This window comes from Peromyscus californicus, unplaced genomic scaffold, assembly GCF_007827085.1.
Source record: "Peromyscus californicus insignis strain IS unplaced genomic scaffold, ASM782708v3 Scaffold_10__1_contigs__length_136768540, whole genome shotgun sequence".
NCBI classification, from domain to species: domain Eukaryota; kingdom Metazoa; phylum Chordata; class Mammalia; order Rodentia; family Cricetidae; genus Peromyscus; species Peromyscus californicus.
The window spans coordinates 32,656,920-32,676,866 of NW_026294391.1; the positions used below are offsets into that span (position 1 = coordinate 32,656,920).

The following is a 19,947-nucleotide window of genomic DNA, read 5'->3' on the forward strand; positions in this document are numbered from 1 at the left end:
ACTAATGTTCCGTTTTGGGGACATATTTCAGTTCACTTTTAACATTCTGGATCTCCAGTAGGTTGACAGCAGGTCCTGGAAGTTTCTTTGCTCCGGGAATTGGCTTCTTCTCTTCCTCTGAAGCAGGAGGAGCCCCCTGAAAAGAAAGGAGAAGAAATTCAACTCACCAAAAACAAGGATATTTCAACTCTGGTTCATGGCACAGAGCAGGAAAGCAAATGTGAAAGAAAGAAAATCAGAGTGTGACTCTAGCATGGTGACTTCTCCTCTAGTTATATAGCCTTAGAGTTTCAACAAAATTCCCTGAAATTTGTACAGGAATGTAAAATAATGTGGTAAGGGAAAACGTCCTGTCCATATGACTTAGGACACATTAGGCAACAGTTCAGTGTCTGGTAACTAATAAATACTGCCAACAGTTAGAAGGAGCTGTGTTTCTCACAAAAGCATATTCTAAAAGTGACTGACTTTGATTGAGTATCATACCATTATCAGCTAACTGATGGCAGAAAACTGTAAAGCATCACTGCACAGCTAGCCCCAATTAGTCCAGGAGTTTGCAAATATTTGTTCAGAGCACGGTAGTTGTCAGCCTTTTGTCCTATGGTTCCTTTGGGAAACATAAACAAACCCAGAAGGACATAAAGGAAACATCTTTGATGTGAGGGAATGACAGAGGCCAACCTTTGTCCACTGCTTTAAGTAGTTTAAATTGCTTATCATTAACAGAATCTCAGCTTTAGGGAGGGACACACAGCCTTTTCTTTTTGTGTGTGGCTCCTCTAGTGCCTGATTCACAGAAGCTTGAATGTATACTTGATGATTTTTGTTTAACTAGTTAATCCCATAATCAACCCACACCTCCATGTGCATGCACCCAGCACAAACAGAAAAGGACTATAAAACATTAAGATCAGTTGCTGTGTGTAGCTCCATCTAGTTACTAGAGAAGAAAATTGCATGCTAGTCTGTTCTTCCTACTTACCTGAAAGGAAGATATTGGAGGACATTTGATCACCCTAACAGCCAGGATGTCATTACTTGGATCAGATTACTTCAGGGGAAACTGAGTGACTGCCTTAACTCATTGTCACTAAAATCCATCCATCACCATGCAGAGGTCATATTTACTATACCCACTGGTAACAAATGACTGAGTACAGCAGCATTCCTAAGGTGATCCCATACCTGGTAGACAGGGACTCCTCCCAGGAGAAATTTAGGTTGGAGGGTTGGCCTTAGAGTCACATTGAGGTCTGGGTTTCTTCCACCAAGCCCCTCCCTCTTCTTCCCCTGCATCTGTGTCTCAGCATCTCTCCCGTAGCTCTCTCCTATCTTTCCTTATAAGTGTTTTTCCCAATAAATACTCTGTACCTTAAATACCTGTTTCTTAGAGGACTCAAACTGACATAGTTCCCAGTGCAAAACTGTTATAGCTCCATCTGCTTAACCAAGGATTGGGTAAACCAATGTGTGTGTGTGTGTGTGTGTGTGTGTGTGTGTGTGTGTGTGTGTGTACATGTCAGAGATAAGAAACTGCACATTTGCTTCCTGTGAAGGACAGTGTTAAAGCTAATGCTGTTAGTCCAGGTCTGGTGCCTGCCTGTGTCTCCTTCTCAAATTGTTTAGCACCTAGAGGAATAATATACTCAAGCTTCCCCAAACTCTGACAAATCTCTAGGTAAATATGTCCCTTGTAGATATGTTTTTAAATTGTTTATTGGGGAGGATGAGTAGGCATAAGAGACTGAGGTGTTATTCCTCTTGTAAGGGCTAATGGGACTTCCTGTAGTTACTTTCTGTGAAGCTGGTACAGTGCTGACTAAATAGCTAATGTGCCACCCACACTAAATGATTAAGTAACTCAATGAGGATGTATCTGTTGCAAATCCTTGGAAGATATTGTTTCCTTAGGTCTATGTACAGAGCCATAAGCCTGGCTTCTTTTCTCCATGCAAACATATTCATCATTTGTAAGTGTAGATACAGAAAAGGTCATTAAAATGGTAAAACACCCATTTGAAGAACCAGGTATTCCAGAATGTTCTTTGCTGGGCTTTCAAGAAGGAATTTTTAACAAGGCTGTAAGTGTTGCTTCTTCTTAAATATATGTAGCAATGAAATGAAAAATGTTTCAGCACTTATAAATGCTCCCACAGTTGGAGGTGGGTAGATCTTAATAAAGAAGCATGAAGAGAAAAATGTTTCTAGATCCTTCTGGCAAGTTCCCAGGTGAATCACTTCCAGGGACGGCACATTGAACACATACAGCCAACATCTACACTTATGTGTCTGGGGGCAGATTTATAAGGTGAACTTGCACAGATTAATAATGGTAATATTTAATGCTAGACATCTTCCTATCATGTTATTAAGACCTCAATGGACTGGTTTCTTTTTCATTTTCTTATCAAAACAAGACTTGGCATTTGATTTAGTAAGGTGGCATATAATGGAGACTGTCACTATGTTTAATAATTTGGTAGTATGATATTGTTGAGGAAGCAGGGCACATTTTTACACTGAAGTTCTACTACCTTTTTAAAAAAATGGAAATCAGATTCCTCTGCTTCTGTGAATTAGTTATTATAAGAATTACAGTAAACTAAAGCATGAATAAAGAGGGTTTGACTTGAATAATGGAGGATAGCCCTTTTCATAGATATCCCAACTCAGCAGGGAACTAGAGGCTATTTATTCTTCAGTGTAAATGAAGAGAATGTGAGGGAAACCTTACCAAGCCTAGCATCATTCCCCACTTCAGTGACAATTCTGTGAAGGGAAATGCCTGCCTTGGGAATCACAGAGAATTTGCCAAACTTTGCAGTGTGGTGAAGCATTTCTAAGCTACCTCATCTTCATGATCTTTGCTACCAGATACCCGACTGAGTTTTTCCCCAGGCTCTTATACAAGGCAATAGAGTTTGACCTACTTATTCATGTTCAAAACCAAAAACTCACTGACATCAGCAAATACTACTAGCTGTTCTAAGATACATGTGCTAAATCATTTAATTCTCATACTAGCTCTACAGATCTGCTTTTATCCCTGCCTCACCATTGAGACTAAGATATGGAAAAGCTAAAAAACAAAAATAAAAAATTGCCCAAAGCCTCGCAACTAAGAAATGACTGGACTAGAATTAAATAATGTGTTTGCATCTTGTGAAGGGACAGATGAAAAGGAAATATTCAAAAGAAAGTCCCAATGTATTATTATGTAGTGTATTAAGAATAATGATATTTTAGTTAAAGAGTGGTTTGGAGGCTTAGAAATGGCTGATAAGGACCCTCAGGTTACTTCAAACAAGCAACTGCTTTTCTAATGCAAAAGGATGTGGATAGAAGTCCCCTGTACCTGGTGCATGCCTATGTCTAACAAGCCAAATCGGGAAGGTACAGTCCATGTCTGTAGGCGAAGCAAAGAGCTGCTCAGAAGCCCCAGGTACACAAGAGACAGCCAGTGGTCACACACCTTGTCAGAGAGCCAATGACTCAGGCTCTTTTTCTGCTGGGATACATCCATTTGTTCACTTCTGAGAGAATGTCAAGATCAAAAAACCTTCTGAGTTTACCTGGGGGTCTAACCTGGCTAGGACGGAGGTGAGCTGTTCTGGTTATTGATGGTGCGCTACAAATCACACGTTATTACTCAAATTCTGTTAGCATGGGGCTTGGCAACAAATCTGAACTCTATGAATGTAAGCAATTCTTAGTTTGCAAATACAGATTACAGTAATGAATGTGGATGTGGAAGTTATTCTGAATTTACATTCAACTTCCTCATTCAAACTATGCCACAGAAGGTGACTAGGGCCTCAAGCCAACCCACAAAAATCCTATTTAATGCACCTTGTAGCTAAGACAAACCACTCAATGACTCCCCTTGTGATGTTTCTCTGGGAAATTTACTCTGAGGCCCAAAACAGAGTTTGAACCATGATGTCACTTCCTCCCTCAAACCCCACAAGCCCTAAGAGTCCCTATCTGTTTGTATTGGGTAAGGAACAGCCTTAGCTCTCTGCTCAACCCAATGAACCCCAAGAACAAGGAGTGTCACAATGTATAGACCATCCCTAGGGGCTCAGGATCTCTGTGGATATCTCACTCTCTCTACCCTATGAGAAATATCAATTAGCCATTTGAATACATGAGTGGTCGGAAAATATATTGTCACAATCCAAGTGATATAGGTCCTTGGTAGTTTTTTACAGTATGTCCAAACCAGCAGGCTAGGGACAAGAAAAGAGTGATAGAAAGGGTCTTCCCTAAGCCTCGTAAGCAAGATACTCATGTATAGGGAAGAACCCAAGGCTGCCTGCCCAACAGAGAGAAAAGAAGAAGTGAGTCCCACACCACTGTTATATCAGCCAATTTCACAAGAAAAGAGGACTAAGCTACCTTCTGACTATCTGTCATAGTGACAGATACAGCTTAAGAGGAAGATGAGGAAGAATAACACAATGGTAAATAAATGGAGGTGAGGACAGAGTCCCATGGCCATCCCTTCAAACTCCCCTTCAGAGCCTGGAGTCTTTCACAAAAATTGGATAATCAGGGCAATTTCTGAAGAACTGGTTATTTATCACATACCTACCAGACTATACCATGTCCATTATTCCATTTATTCCTTCCTGACGGCAACCCTCTGAGGGATGGAGGAGATCCTGCTTGGCTAACACAAATTCATCTACTTGATCCAAGTCCCAGACAGAAGAATTAGTAGCTGAAATTCCAAAATTTGGTGATACTATTCAAATACTACACTTCCTCCTCTCAAAAAAAATCTCTTGATCTGAGGCTAAAGCCAAGGAACTAGGATCATGATGAGGAAAGTGCACCGATGAAAAGGTTAGATCCAGGACCAAGGTCGTTTAAGGAAAGTTTGAGATAGTGGGCCAAATATAGAAGCCATAAAAATCCTTACCTTTTAAAATGGGCTGATTTTTGTGTTAATGAAATGTTCTAAAACTTTAATCCCAGCTCCCTCAGAATCAGCAGAAAAGTCACACGCAAGTCAATACGCCTGAGGAGGGCATTTGTTTCTGCTTGCTACATTTCTTCATTTCCATCTCTATTTTAGCAAGGGATTTCAATTGGACAGGGAGTAAAGAATAGGTAAATACAGGGAGGGAGACCAGATAGCCTCTTTCAGAAAGCCTTCTTTTTAAAGGAAGATCAAGATGACTGTTTGAATCTGAAAGTAATGGAATGCGCTTACTTACTGAGCTCTTAATTGAGGTTAATCTCCCATCAGAAGCAGCACCACATACAGCTTGCTCAGTTTAATCATAGACCCTGAGTAAAAACTTACCAAACAAGTGGCTAGCGCTAACCCCAAAGCACCTGTGCACAAATTCAGCTGACAACTGGAAGTCAAGCAACTTTGGCAGACACTTAACACTGGCTGAAATGGAAGGGAAGCACAGAATTTCCCTGCTAACTGAGAAACCTTGCCTCCAGGAAGACTGTGGAGGGAGCAGGCCTTGCTTATCTCTGTTAGCTCTCTTCCTCACCTCCTCTGCTTGAGGAGTACTCTCTTTCCTTTTGGGAGGCTGTCCAGCTCCTGGGCGAAAGGCTCCCATTGGAATATTGATATTTGCCTAAAAGAGAAAACAGGGTAAATTTAGCTTAAGAATAGTAAGAAATTGCAGTGACATTCTAAGACAGCAATCATCATGAGGACAATGCTTCTGAAAACTACATCTTCAAAGCTTTTTATCTAAGAAAAATTGCTGTAACAACAGCACAAAAAATATGCATAGGAAAATTTCACTTCCATTTATTACACATTCCTGGTATTCATCCTTAGGTCTGTGCAGTGATTTTATAATTCTTTATTGGATGGAAGAATTTTTGAAGACAGTTCGTTCTGGCCGTTGCCCTCCTCTGGTGCATATTATTTTCCCCTTTCCGTGAAGAGGAAGGAACACATAATGATAGGAAAGGAGGAAAGAGCATCCACAGAAGTTATACCACATTTCGTTCTCCATCAGTTTCTTCCATATGTACAATGATGAGGGTGCTTCCACACTTCCCAAATTGTCACCCCCTTCCTGTAGCATCCTGGCACTGTTCTAGCATCACCTCAGCTCTCTGAGTCGACATTCTTCTATCTTCTCCCCAACACTATCATGTGTGGGACAGTAAGGAAAAAGGACAGTGCTATAAAATCAATTTCCTTTTTTAATAAAAATTCAATTATTGTCCTCTATTAAGATGAAATATTAATCTCCTTCAGTGGCAAGCATAAAATACCTTCTTGTAAACATGAAATACTTCAAACACTAAAATATGTAAGAATATGTTGACACAGTAATTTGAACTTGAGAAGATAATATGCAAATTTAAATTTCACCCATATTTCTACAGACATCAAGAGGTGAAAATGTTTAATACTTACCATAATGTATTCAAACAGTAGTACTGCTCAAATAAAACATACGTTAAACAGTTTTTAAAACGAGAATGCATTTTTCCTCTGAAGATAAAATGTTGCCTTATAAGTAATTGGATATATGGGCTTTAAAAAGGTGAAATTCCATTTTGATATGAGTGAAAATGATGCCTAAGCAAAAGGAGCAAAATGTTTTGTTAACTTGTGACACAGAGTAGATGATTTAGGTACCACACCAAATGAAATTAAGAAGTCCATTTGGAGCCACCTGGTTTATGCTCTGTTGCCAGGGTAATGATTAACCCATAACACAGGAAATAGCCAGTGGCACTGTTCACACAACATGGCAGGTCGACATTTTGCATCAAAGGAGAGCAGGCTTGAAAAGCCTCCTTTGTGCTAGAATAATGCTGATCCCACAGAAAGGAAACAAGTTTCAGAGTATTGGCAGCAAATAGCATCAAAGATACATCATTTTGATTCCAAGAAGTATTTTTCATCAGCATGTATCATAACAGAGACACATAAGATGGAGGGAAAGATAGAGCTTATGTTCTGAAAAATATGGAGTAAAATTTCACAAATCTCATAAGATCATGATCTTATTATGTTGCCCAGGCTAGCCTCAAGCTCAAGTGGTCCTTCTGCTTCAGTTTCCCCAATAACTGGAATTTCAAGAAGGCATCATCTCTCCAGGTCACCTCTTATGATTTTAATTGGCGTAATTACTTCATTTCTTAGGAGGACATAAAATAATGCTATTCAGCCGGATGGTGGTGGCGCACGCCTTTAATCCCAGCACTCGGGAGGCAGAGCCAGACGGATCTCTGTGAGTTCGAGGCCAGCCTGGGCTACCAAATGAGTTCCAGGAAAGGCACAAAGCTACAAAGAGAAACCCTGTCTCAAAAAACCAAAAAAAAAAAAAAAATAATAATAATGCTATTCACTAGGGATGTGTCTTGGTGATAGAGTGTCCACTTAGATCACATGAAACTCCCAGATACAGCACCACAAAGAGTCAAGACTGAATAAATTACTAGTATTTCACATTTGACAATATTTAGACTGAATGACATACATAGAGGCTTGAAATAAGACCAAACAGATTCAGAGATGATATTGGACCAATAGACTACAGACTATTTCCTCTACTACAATTTGGATGATAGAAGAAAAGGGTCAATTCAATGACTATTTGAGAGAAGATTAATTAAAAATTCATGCCTGGTGGTGATGGCGCACGCCTTTAATCCCAGCACTCGGGAGGCAGAGCCAGGCAGATCTCTGTGAGTTCGAGGCCAGCCTGGGCTACAGAGTGAGTTCCAGGAAAGGCGCAAAGCTACACAGAGAAACCCTGTCTCAAAAAAAACAAAAAAAAAATTCAGTTAGAACCTCATGCAGTGCCACACACCTGAAATCCCAGTGAAATCCCAGTACTTGGTGGCTGAGGCAAAAGGATTGTGAGTTTGGGGCTATCCTGGGCTACAAAGAAAGACCCTGACCTCCCCTCTCCTGAAGAAGAAGATTATTTAGAGCACCTCATTCAACCCATTTATTATGAATCTGTGGTAAGTACTTTCCTAGTAGTGAATTTGGGTTAAAATACTGTTTCTAAAAGACTTGGGTTTTAAGCCATTTAATCAAGATTATGCTTTATAATCAAATGTAGTTTTCAGTAAGGAAACATGCAAAGGTGATCCTTACAATATTATAGTTCATGTTTTGGGGCAACAACATTTTCTTATTTGAAGATTAATCTTAGAACCTCTTGTAGCCTCTCCATAGGTGGTTTATAAGATTGAAGGAGAGCTGGTAGTTGCTATATACTCTTTCTAAGTGAAAAAATGACAGCTGTTTTGTGTCTCATTATCCCCATTTATAGTAGAAATAATGGGCTACTTCATGATTTTTAAGCCTCTTAACCATGGAACCCTTCCTTCAAGTAAAGCAATGTAAGGACATCTAAAATGAAAAATAGTATTCATCAAAGAAACTTCTCTTTGCTACAGATAGAGAATATTACAGAAAACCACAACTAGTCAAAATGCAGAGAACAGCTGAGCATAGGGTGTCCAGCTCTTATGGATACATCTACAGTACAACTCCTGCACATAAGGCTCAGACCATATCACAGAAGAGAGTGAAGAAAGGACCAGGAATTCTGCTGTTAGGTTATGTCTCCTAGAAATGACAGGGAAGCTTCATCCAGGATACCTCAGTAATATGGCTGCCTAAAGACCTAAACAAGGACAATACCAATAGACATGCTAACATTGGAAGGGGAAAGCTCATGAAGTCCCATCCCTAGACAAAGAACTACAGGCAACTAAGGAATGTTGAGAGTGGGAAAAATAGTCTTCCCTAAGAATGATCTCCCTAATTGGTTATGTGATAGCAACTGGTCAGCCCTGAAATTATATACATACAAGTAACACTAAACTGGACTCAACAAACTATATTTATACAATTAAAGGAACGGGGCCATGGATTTGAGAGGGAGCAAGGATTGGAGAGAGGAAAGGAAAGGAGAGAAATTATGTAATTGTATTTTAAGTTCAAAAAATTAAAACACATATTACCTAACAAAAAGAAAAATGCAAAATAGGTAGAAAAGGATGGTTCATAACCTTCTCTTCACAACATTCAGTCTTGTGAAGTTAAGATCATCATCTTTGTTTGACTGATAAACAGATTAAACCTCAAAGAGTTTAGAGTTTATGATCAAGGTCACATAAACAGTACAACAAACAAAGGCTACATTTCCAAATCAAACTTTTATAGTTAACCTTCTGCTCTACCAATCCAGTCTCCCAAGAGTTCTTTTACTTTGGCTAAAGTTGGTTCTAACCAGCTCTAAAATCGCAGACTTATACTTTGAGAGTAACCTTTGAAAAAGAACACAAAATGCATACTTTTGGAATAGATGCCAAACAAAAACTACATTGAAAAATGAGCCATTAACTCAATGACATGACACTTTTTCTTCTTGAAGGCATCACTCAAGAAATCAGGAGCCTAAATGGGTTTTTAGAACAGCAAATATTGATGGGAACAAAAGCAGCCTGAAACCATGTTGAGCGTCCAAGCATTACAGTGCATCAGTAAGGGTGTATAAGAGCAGTGCTTTGTCAAATGTGTTATACACTATACTAGTAATAAGATAATTAGCAAGGCTTCATTATTATAATTGTAGGGCAGTGATATTTGAGTGACAAATTATAGGCTACATTATAGCCATAAGAAAAAATCCTTATAACTTGAATTTGGTGGGAAAATGTAGACCTGTAGATCAGTTTTTCTTCCCAGAAAATTGAGTCGTATTTTTGCCTTTTCACTGCCTTGCTCTATGTCTGAATATAAATAAAAAAACCTTTTCAATCACTCAGTACTTCCATCTGTAGGCAGAAGTATCTGTCCCACCATCAACTACCAAATATCCAGCAGCTGCTTCCTAAATAATTAACTCAGAGGTTTAATATTAATTACAAATGCTCGGCCAGTAGCTCAGGCTTATTACTAACTAGCTCTTACACTTAAATTAGCCCATTATTCTTTCTCAACCCATTCCTATTAATCTCTGTTTTGCCATGTGGCTTCGTGGCATTATCTGTTCTCTCACATCTTGTTTCTCCTAGCAGCAGCTCACTGAGTCTCCCTAACCCCGCCTTTATTCTCTCTCTATCTCTCTTGGATTTCCTGCCTGGCTCCATTCTGCCCTGCCATAGGCCAGTGCAGCTTTATTTATAAGCCAGTGTGAGTAACATATATTCACAGTGTACAGAAAGACATCCCACAGCATCTATTTGCAGTCTGAGTGTGGTACTTGCTATTCAAATTATGTATAATGCAAGCTATACTTTTTTAACTTTATTTTTTTCCAACATAGTATTTTTACTGATTCTTTGGGGATTTCACATCATACATCCCTATCACATTTGCTTCCCAGTCCTTCCCTGTTCACTCCCCCACCCTTGCGACCTTCCCCCAGCCAAAAAAAAAAGTCCAATTTGTGTTAGCTAGATACTCACTGGAGCATGCCCCTTAAATAGAACTGAATCCTTCCCCTCTTGCACACCTGCTGGAAGTCATCTATTGTGGAGGAAAACATTTAGCATTCTATCACAGTTTTTAAGAGTTCTCTTCTATAGCTTCTTGTTTAGGCATTACTATATCTTTTTTTGTTGGGGGAGGTTGGGGTGGAAGTAGGGGTTGTCACAGAAGTCTTCCATGTCCCTCTTTCTCAACTGTGCACCTGCAGTCATCAATATCACTGCCAAAGCAGCTAATCTGCTGTTTATGGTTCACAGGAGCATGGATCATGGCCTCCACATAATTTCTGGTGTCAGCACAGATCACAAACAGGGCTCCCGGTTGCAGCAGGGCCACAGACCCAGACAAGGCTTTCAGATGCAGCAAGGGACCATGGACAATCAATATGGCTTTAGGCTGCAGCATAGATCACAGACATTTGCTTGGCCTTCAGTGATAACACAGGCCAAGGATATCAACACAGACCCCAGCTACAGCAGGACCATGGACCCCCGGTCTTACTGTGGCCAGGTCTGTGTTGATGTCTATGATCCATGCTACTACCAAAGGTCACAAGATGTCTGTGGTCTGTGCTGCAACCTGAAGCCATGTTGACATCTGTGGGCAATGCTGCCACGGAGGGGAGGGAACATTGATGTGGGTGACCTGTGCTGTCACCTGGGACCATAATGATGTCCAGATCCATGCTGCCACTGTAAGCTATACTTTTGTTTTGTTTGTTTGTTTTTCAAAGCAGGGTTTCTCTGTAGTCCTGGTTGTCCTGGAACTCACTCTGTAGACTAGGCTGGCCTTGAATTCAGAGATCTGCCTGCCTCTACCTCCCGTGTGCTATAATTAAAGGCATGCACCACAACCACCTGGCTAGCTATACTTTTTTATAGTAGAACAAAAAACACAGAAAGTGCTTGACATGAATGACCTAGAATCAATATTAAGATTTGAATCTATATACAATCTCTATAAATACAAAAATCCTTGGGATTTTTGTTTCCTTTTGCAATTCAACTCATATTTCATTTTTTGTTTGTTTGTTCTTGTTTTTTGAGTCAGGATTTCTCTTTATAGTCCTGGCTATGCTGAAACTTGCTCTACAGACCATTCTACAGGCCAGGTTGGCCTCAAACTCAGAGATTCCCCTGCTTCTGCTTCCCAAGTGCTGGGACTAAAGTCGTTCACCACCACCTCAAAGCTTGCTACTCTTATTTCTTGTTCCTGTTTGAAGTTTATGCATGTTAGATATCTTGAAATATGCCCCAGATGCAGCAGACCTGGTTCATCACCTTCCCAAGCTATACATAATTTGTTACATTCTCTAAATTGGAAATGGAAAAAAATATAACAGGTCATCTTTGGCTAGAGCAGGATAATGTTTCCTGTTAGAAGACCTATCTGATGTGAAATTAATACTGCTCTTGATCTCACTAGGTGAAGAAAAGTAGAAAGAATTCCCTGTAAGTTAATTCCACCACTCCCTTAATTATTTGTATTGTTCTCCTTCCTTGGCTCTAGGCTTTGAGCCAGTATGATTCTGGAAACAATATTCCCCCGTGAGTCACTACTCTATGGCTTACAGTGGGATGACATCTTTCCCCAAAGGGTTAGATTTTGATAGCTGCTGCTCACTGGGTTCTGGCAATTCTTACTAAACCTCATTCCACAGCTACTGATCTATTCTCTCCTTTTTTCTTGTCCCCACTCACTAGCTCTTTTTTACAGAAACTACTGTGATTTATCTGAACACTGTGTGTTTGCAAGGACTCCCACACCCACTGATGATATCTTCTGTTTTCAAATGTCACAGCACGTCTGCCAGTATCGATGGCCTCCTGTGTGCCATTCTCCTGTGGTAGACAGGAAAGCCTGTAGGTTTGTATGTTTCAGAATTTCTTTCTGCTCTGTCTTGTTCTTGGGCCTTGTCCTTCTCTGAATGAAGTACAACATGGCATTTTGAGATTTAGAGTATCTTTACTGAAGATTTGCAGAAAGAAGTGTGCTTTTAGACTAGAAAATGAGATTTTTTTTGATATATTAGCCTATAATAAGAGGTACAGAAGAGCACACACCTCTATCAACTACGAGATAGATGATTCATTTTTGAAATAAGATTCTACAGCAGTAGAATGCATAAAGACCCAGGAGTACCTGAAATGTGGAATTGATTCAAAACACCAAACTTTCCCACTCAACAGTTTTGAGAAACTCCCACGCAGTCACTCTTCTTCACCCATGATGTTTCATTCTGCAAGGTCTCCCCCCAAACACTCTGTTCTCAACATTTTTTGTTCTCTTCAATTTCCTGAATGACTCAACTATAATCTTGTCATCTGTGGTAAAGCAGGTTTCAAGAATGTACTGTACAGCTTTTAAGACAATGTGCATAATTGGTTGGGGGGCAGGTTATATTTCTGAAGTACTTGTAAATGTCAGCATTAAAAGCACGACATCTTGTCAGGGTATGACTGCTTGCCTCATGTCACAATGTTGGAGCCTTCATCAAAGCATCAGAGAGCATTGGCTGGAGTAACACCAAATCTACTTGAGAGTTAAACTGCTATATTCAAGTTCTTGCTACACTGTAAAGAAACCAGCATTGGAAATCATAAATAGTGCGTTTGAGTAGTTTATGTCAGAAAGAAACAGTAGACCTATGATCAAAGAAAAGGTCTTGCCTCTATAGGAAAACAAACATCAAATGAATGTTAACATTCTGTTTTAATTTAAATAAAATATGAAAGAAAGTATGTGTCATTGTTAGGATTTTTAGCTTAATCAATGATTAGCTGACCAGCCACACAGGATGGTAGTCTGCTCCTTTGTAGTAAGGACTGTCATACACTTGGAATCCTTTTTTTAAACCTGAAATCCAACCCAGGATAAACAGTCCATAAAACCTGTCTGTATACCGCCTTTGCTTTGATGGAAGCTGCTTTCTGCTTCCATGGAGCCTTTATGCCCTGGGCTATGGAGAGTAGAAGAGCACTGATAACGGGTGGATAAAGTAAGTACTAAACTGTGTGGTACGGAAATATTCCATTCTGCATGTGTATTGTGTAGCAAGGGAAACTTTCCCATAATAAGAAACCACACACTCCCTAACAATGCAAGGCTCAGATAATCATTCCTTTGAATGTGTGATAAATGAGTTAGATTTAGGATCACACAAAGCTTGATTAAGTCAGTTAAGCCAGAGATAATACAGTGGCCGTACTTGCTTATATTTCAAGACCACATTCATCATGGAATTATTTTGCTTTGTGCTTTTCACTTCAAACCAACTTGCTTTTAATATGACTTTAAGTGGTTATCAGCATCTTCATTCAAAAGACATTTATGAACGTTGGGTGAATTCTTTAAGAGGAAAACACAAGTCATCCATGAAAAGATATTGCATCTCAGGTGGACTTGGCACTTGTGGTTTCCCTTGAGATGGTCCACAGCCATTCACCTCTATATCAAGGATGGGTGGAGTTAGCAATAAAACCACAGAACAGTGCATTTTAGGATCACAGTGAATGACTGAGTCACCTGACTCAGTCCTAGGTACTCCTAGGTACATCAGTTAATTTTTCCAATCCTAACTTGCAATGTATGAAAGTTACACTACACTGTAACTATTTTTGTTATACAAAAATTAAGCCCTAGAAGCTATTCTCAGGAGATGCACAGGCTATTAGAAGCTGGTCAGGGCTTTAAAGGTCATTTGATACAACATCTTCTATTTACAAATCATGAGGACTGTTTTAGTCAAATCACATAGCACAGCCACAACTAGGGTATAAGACTCTTGTCTAGTCAGTCATGATGCTCTTAGATCTCAAGAGACAGGACAAATACCAGAAAGAATGGATCAGTGTCAACCCAGAGATGACTGGTTGTATGTGAGCTGAGGCCCTGAGAGGCCTGTGAAGACTCCCAAAATTGGTGTGCTCAGAAGGGCCAGAAGATACAGCCAATGGCTGGTATCACTTGGTCTCATTAGAGAAAGCTACTGCACAGATGGCTGATGGCATTAGATTTCTCAGCAGTTCTAACTTTCCCTGCCACCTGTCATGTCACATCCCTTCAGTGTACAGAGTGTGCTGATGTCGCCTTGGTTGCAGCTCTATTATAATCAACAATGGAATTGTCAAGTTGCAATCCACAGGACAAATGCAACCCACCACCTAAATTTTAAATTTTAAACAAGCCATTAGGAAACAGGCACATTCATTCACTTATGGCTTTGTGATTACTTCAGAAAATAATAGCAGAGATGACAGTTGAAGCAGACCAAACAATTCAAAGTCTAACATATTTACAGTCTAACTGGTTCTTTCCAGAAAATGTCTTGTCAACATCTGATATAAAACTTTACAAGAAGCTTAAAGAGCTCTCTCTAGTCTGGGGAAAAGTAAACTGGCTCCTTCAGAATGTTTTTATGCCATTAGCTGAGACTTAATGCAGTGGGGAATAATGGTCATCTTCAGCAAATATGAAAGACAGCTATCTACCATCTGTAAAGATGAGCCTAGTCTATCTATCTTCCATGTTACTTTGGTACATGGGGGAAATGGAGTTCCTTGCATTGCATAGGCAGAAGACTCATCTTTTAAGGGGTGTGTGTACTGTGTATCAGGAACTAGAGATTTGTGATGAACTATCTAGTTTATTCATTATAACAGTCCTGTTACATAGTAGTGTTTGTCCCAATTTTTACAGAAAAGTAAATTAAGGATGCTTAAAGTCACGGATATTTGTAACTGATGACTGATCAATGGGTGGTAACAGCCATTTATTAAGTAATTACTATCATTTGGACACTGACCTAGCATCTACATGTATTAAATTCATTTCATACTTGCAGAAACACTATGAAACTTGTCCTGCTACTAATTCCATTAACAGATCAAAGATGGAGGACAGAGAAGATAAAGTATTTGCCCAAAGTCATGTAGGTATTAAGTACTGCAGGCTATGAGCTTATCAAGAACAGAGATGAGTTATCAACTCATTGTTGTGTACAATACTCCTGGCACATACTGTGCCCCCCTGAAAATGGCAGTTGAATAGAACTGTAGATAAGAGTCTAGTAAAACAAGTGATTATAGACTGGAAAGATGAGTCAGAGGTTAAGAACACTGGCTGCTCTTTCAGAGGACCCAGGTTCCATTCCCAGTACTCACATGGTGGATCTGACTCCCTCTTCAGGCTTCTGTGGGCACTGGGCACCAGGCACAGGTGGTGCACATACATACATCCAGGCAAAACATCCACACACAAAAAGATAATTTTTTTAAAAAAAATTGAAGTGACTAAAGTGTGTTAATTAGACCATTTAAGAGCATCCTATGATATTTACACAATCGGAGTATTCTCTCATCAGATTTTGTGTTTGCTCCAGAGAAAATCATAATCTAATGTTCCTACTATGAACTGTTTAGTATTGTGTCACAACTTTCATATTTTGTTTAATGTGCCCTGTTTAAGGTTAATGTAAGGATGATAGGAAAATATCAGATAGTGCTGACACTAGCCACAACAAAAAAATATTTCATTTGAAAATGCATTAAATAGGTCTTTCGGTGAAACATCAAATATATTGAAAGAGACAACACCACATCCATAAGGAACCACTGATTGCCCTTGTTGGTAAAGTGGATGGATTTTTTGTAATACAGCATAATAACAGCTATTGAGAATGGTCAATAGCAGCTTTTTAAATATTGCAGACCTTAAAATACATCAAGGTCAAATTTAGTAAATAAAATGCTGGTGAATTTTCAGTGGAGATTTGTGTGAGCCAGAGGGCACTAAGGAAGAAAAATCAATACACTTTCAGCTTTAAAAGGAAGGGATGAAAAAGCAGCTTGATAGTGTTTTAAAAAATAAAAAGGAAATTTTCTGTTTAGCACTCAGAGCTTGGAGTGCAGCAGTCACAACTCTGACATAAACTACCCTTGTGATCATAAATAGAATAATGGCTGATCTCCAATGATAGCTTACTATGCTATTTTGGGGGTCTCATTTGTTAATTTGTAAACAGAACTGCTATTACCTCCATTCCACAGGTTTGGAGATGGAGGTCTAGAGGGGTAAAACAGCAGGAAGTCCTTTTCCACCTTTCTGCACCAGCACAAGATGGATTCAAGACTGCAGTCTGTTTCAGAGTCCATGCTACTATTTGAATATCATGTAAAAGAGAAGATTCAAGGCTCAAGGTTCACAGATCCAGGTGACAAAATAATGGCAGTGGGCACTGTTTTGTCAGAGTACATCAGAGACTCACTAGATAGAGATACCAGAATGCCGACTGTCAACATGTGGAAGGAAATCCTTGCCAAATGCATAGGCCCCTCCTTGGGCTTGCTCAGTGACAGGTTTCCAGAGACTGGTATATGTCCTACCACTTAAGAACGCCATCAATTTAAGGGTATGCATTAGTCATGACAAGTAAAGATCTGTCTCTCCAACACCCTTCACCACTGCTGTGTACTAGGATTTCTCAAACCTTCAACAGCATGTTCACAGCCTGGCCGAAGGTTCACAGAGCACTCCAAAGCTCAGTCAGCCATTTGTCATTGTGTTTATGCTGTGTTTAGTGCGTCAGAATTACAATACTCAGGAGCCACTGAGTGCTCTGCAGCATTCAGAAAAGGCCAGGAAAGGGAAGAAGTTTCTTTGAAGAAAGCACAGTTAGATTCTGTGCTGACAATAGGAAGACAGAATTTGACAGTAAAGTATTGTGCCCAGGGGTGGGAGCTATTTGAGAGTTAAACTCGGAGCCCTCAAAAAAAAAAATAACAGATTAAGTCTTGAGTAAAAACAAGTACTGAAAGTTATTTTCATATTGTATCTACATTCCAAATGCCTGCTCCTCCATCTCCTCTTTGTGGATGACACTTAAGCCAGTTTAAGCAGCCAACAAGTTTGTTGGAATGACATGAGGAAAATTAATAATATATGAACTTAAACTCACAAGGCTTTGGAAGAACTGTTGATTTTAAAAGGTTATTGTTTAAAGAAAGATTTATTTTATTTTATTAGTGCTGGAAATTGAATTCAGAGCCATATACATACAATTTGTGTGCTCTACTACTAAGCTAAACCTCCTGCCCCAAAAGATATATTTGAAACCAATGAGTCAAGCAAACTGTGACCTATTGTTGTATCTGCATATCAGTTCATTACAAAAATTAAAATTGAATGTTCTATTCTCTATCAATGGACATATAAAAATCCCACATAAACAAACATATTTTAATTAACCTGTAATAGCTATATATCCTTATGGGAAACAGTATATTTTAGTACTATAATTTTATACATGCATACCAGATATATTGATCAAATTAGATTAAGTAGTGCTTCCCACTCTGTTATTTTTGGACCTTCTGGAGCCTCTCTCTGGTTCTTCATAGAGGATAGAATAGGTTATTGTGGATCTAGCACCTTTTGTAGAATGTAATTCTCATTCATAAACTTTGATTGTCTTATGATTCAGAGCAATCAAAAGTAGCTTCGGCTCTCAGTTCCACCCTATCAGTTTTCTTTCTCAATTCTGCCCCCTAAGTCTTATAAAGAGGTACTTTCTATTTTTCTTAAAGTTAATAATCAGTTAGAGATGAACAATCGCAGTTGGTATGACTTATTAAGGAATCGGACCAGAAGCCACCGAGTTGATGGTAAAACACAAATATACCTACTTACCTGGATGGCTCTAACATTGGAAATTGGCTGTTTCGACATATTCACGAGATCTTATCCCTAAAATAAAAAACAAAAACAAAGAAGACACTGTTAGAGGTGGCAGCCTTCAGATTCAAGGTCTTGATAAATTAGAATTTTAACACATGATTCAACTGGGCAGTCGCCCCTTTCACTGGCCATATATTCTTTCAGTCTCAGTTTCTGTAGTTACTTGGAGACTCTCCTTCCCAATGCCTCTGGGAGAGGGAACACTAGAGCACCTCGATAAATCATTCAAGAGGAGATATACTGAGATGCCTTGCCCCTGATGCAAATGATAGGTGATCAGAAACTTGAAAGGCCCTATCATCTCTTTCCCTGCCCTCTTGACCTTCTGCCAAGAGCAGCAAACTGAAGAGGTGGTGGGAATAAAACACCTTTGTTCGGCCTCAGAGGCTCTCGGCTTGAAACTGAACTTTTGATCTGCACTCACTGTTGCCAGGGCAGCTACTCAGTTCAGGAGGGGCAACTATTCTCTGTAGAATACCCAAAGATGTCTCCACTTCCAAATACCCTCTCTCAGCTGTACATATACCTCTTCTCCCAGAGACCTGGGAGACTATCTGAAGAACTGAGTTGCTTAATCTTCACATATATCCCACCCAACCATCCCCAATAAGCCTAGGCTCTAGACACACTGGAGCCAGAAAGTTCTTGAGCTGTCTTATGTTGTATAATATTTCTTCTGTATGCTGTGAATATGATTTATTCTCATTGGTTAATAATAAAGCTGTTTGGCCAATAGCAAGGCAGGATAAAGTTAGGCAGGTGGCCAATAGCAAGGCACGATAAAGTTAGGTGGCTGACCAATAGCAAGGCAGGATAAAGTTAGGCAGGAAAATCAAACTGAGGCCTGGGATGAAGAAGGGCGGAGTCAGGAGAGATGCGAGCAAGCTTCCCAAGAAGCAAGATGCCAGAAGACTGATAAAGCCACTGACTATGTGGCAATACATAGATTAATAGAAATAGGTTAATTTAAATGTAAAAACTAGTTAGTAATAAGCCTGAGCTGTTGGCCAAGCATTCTGTAATTAATATAAGCTTTTGTGTGTTTATTTGGGACCAGGAAGCTGGGACAGAAAAACTCTGCCTTCATTTATAGTCTTCTTTCAGTAGAACTACCTTAGAAAGCAAGTAGAATTATGACTACATATTGGACCCCCCAAAGTGTAGAAGTGTTTTCTTCCCCAACTTTCTTTAAACACATGAGACCTAACTTTGAGCACTGGGACCAAAGCCCATCTAGGGATGTAGGCTATGGTTTGCTGGAGCTAAAGGAACAAAGAGTAATAATGAACCTAGCTCTGGCCTGTTTTTATAGCTGTCTGTTAAACATCAACCAGAGCAAGTAAAAAGTTAAAAACTCATTGAATTAAAAACATGCTCTGTTCTAAGCCTTAAATAAGTTAACTGAATTCTATCTACTGAGCCCTATGCATATGTGTTAACATATGACTGAATGAACACAGGGAGCAGTATTAATATTTCATACAAGTCACCTGAAGTTTGGGCAATGTTATTCAATATTTCTGGGTCTGTTTTCTGTTCCTCAAAATGGCCCTGCTTCACAGGTTATGGTAAGATTTGAGTGACATAATGCCTCTGGCAAGGCTTTCTGAACTCTAAAGTGTGGTGTGAATGTTTGTTGCATTATTGCCAGTGGCCACAGCTAATGACTTCTGAGTGTTGTGCTCATCTGCAGACAAGTACAGAGAAGAACTGATGCTTGGTCTTCAACACAGAAATAAATGACCAGAGAACTTTGGCAAAAATGC

At 39.5% G+C, this 19,947-nt stretch overlaps 1 protein-coding gene across 1 annotated transcript in view; it reads right to left on the bottom strand.

The window, feature by feature from the left end:
• Smpx (small muscle protein X-linked) overlaps positions 1 to 19,947 on the bottom strand; it is a 22,746-nt gene continuing 2,799 nt past the window's right edge. The window contains exons 2-4 of the mRNA XM_052744853.1: positions 18,134 to 18,190; positions 5,517 to 5,603; positions 1 to 136 (exon numbers count right to left, since the gene is read on the bottom strand). Of these exons, the coding sequence (XP_052600813.1) occupies positions 2 to 136; positions 5,517 to 5,603; positions 18,134 to 18,172 (261 nt within the window). The 5' untranslated portion in view covers positions 18,173 to 18,190 and the 3' untranslated portion in view covers position 1. The remainder of the gene's footprint in view (positions 137 to 5,516; positions 5,604 to 18,133; positions 18,191 to 19,947) is intronic.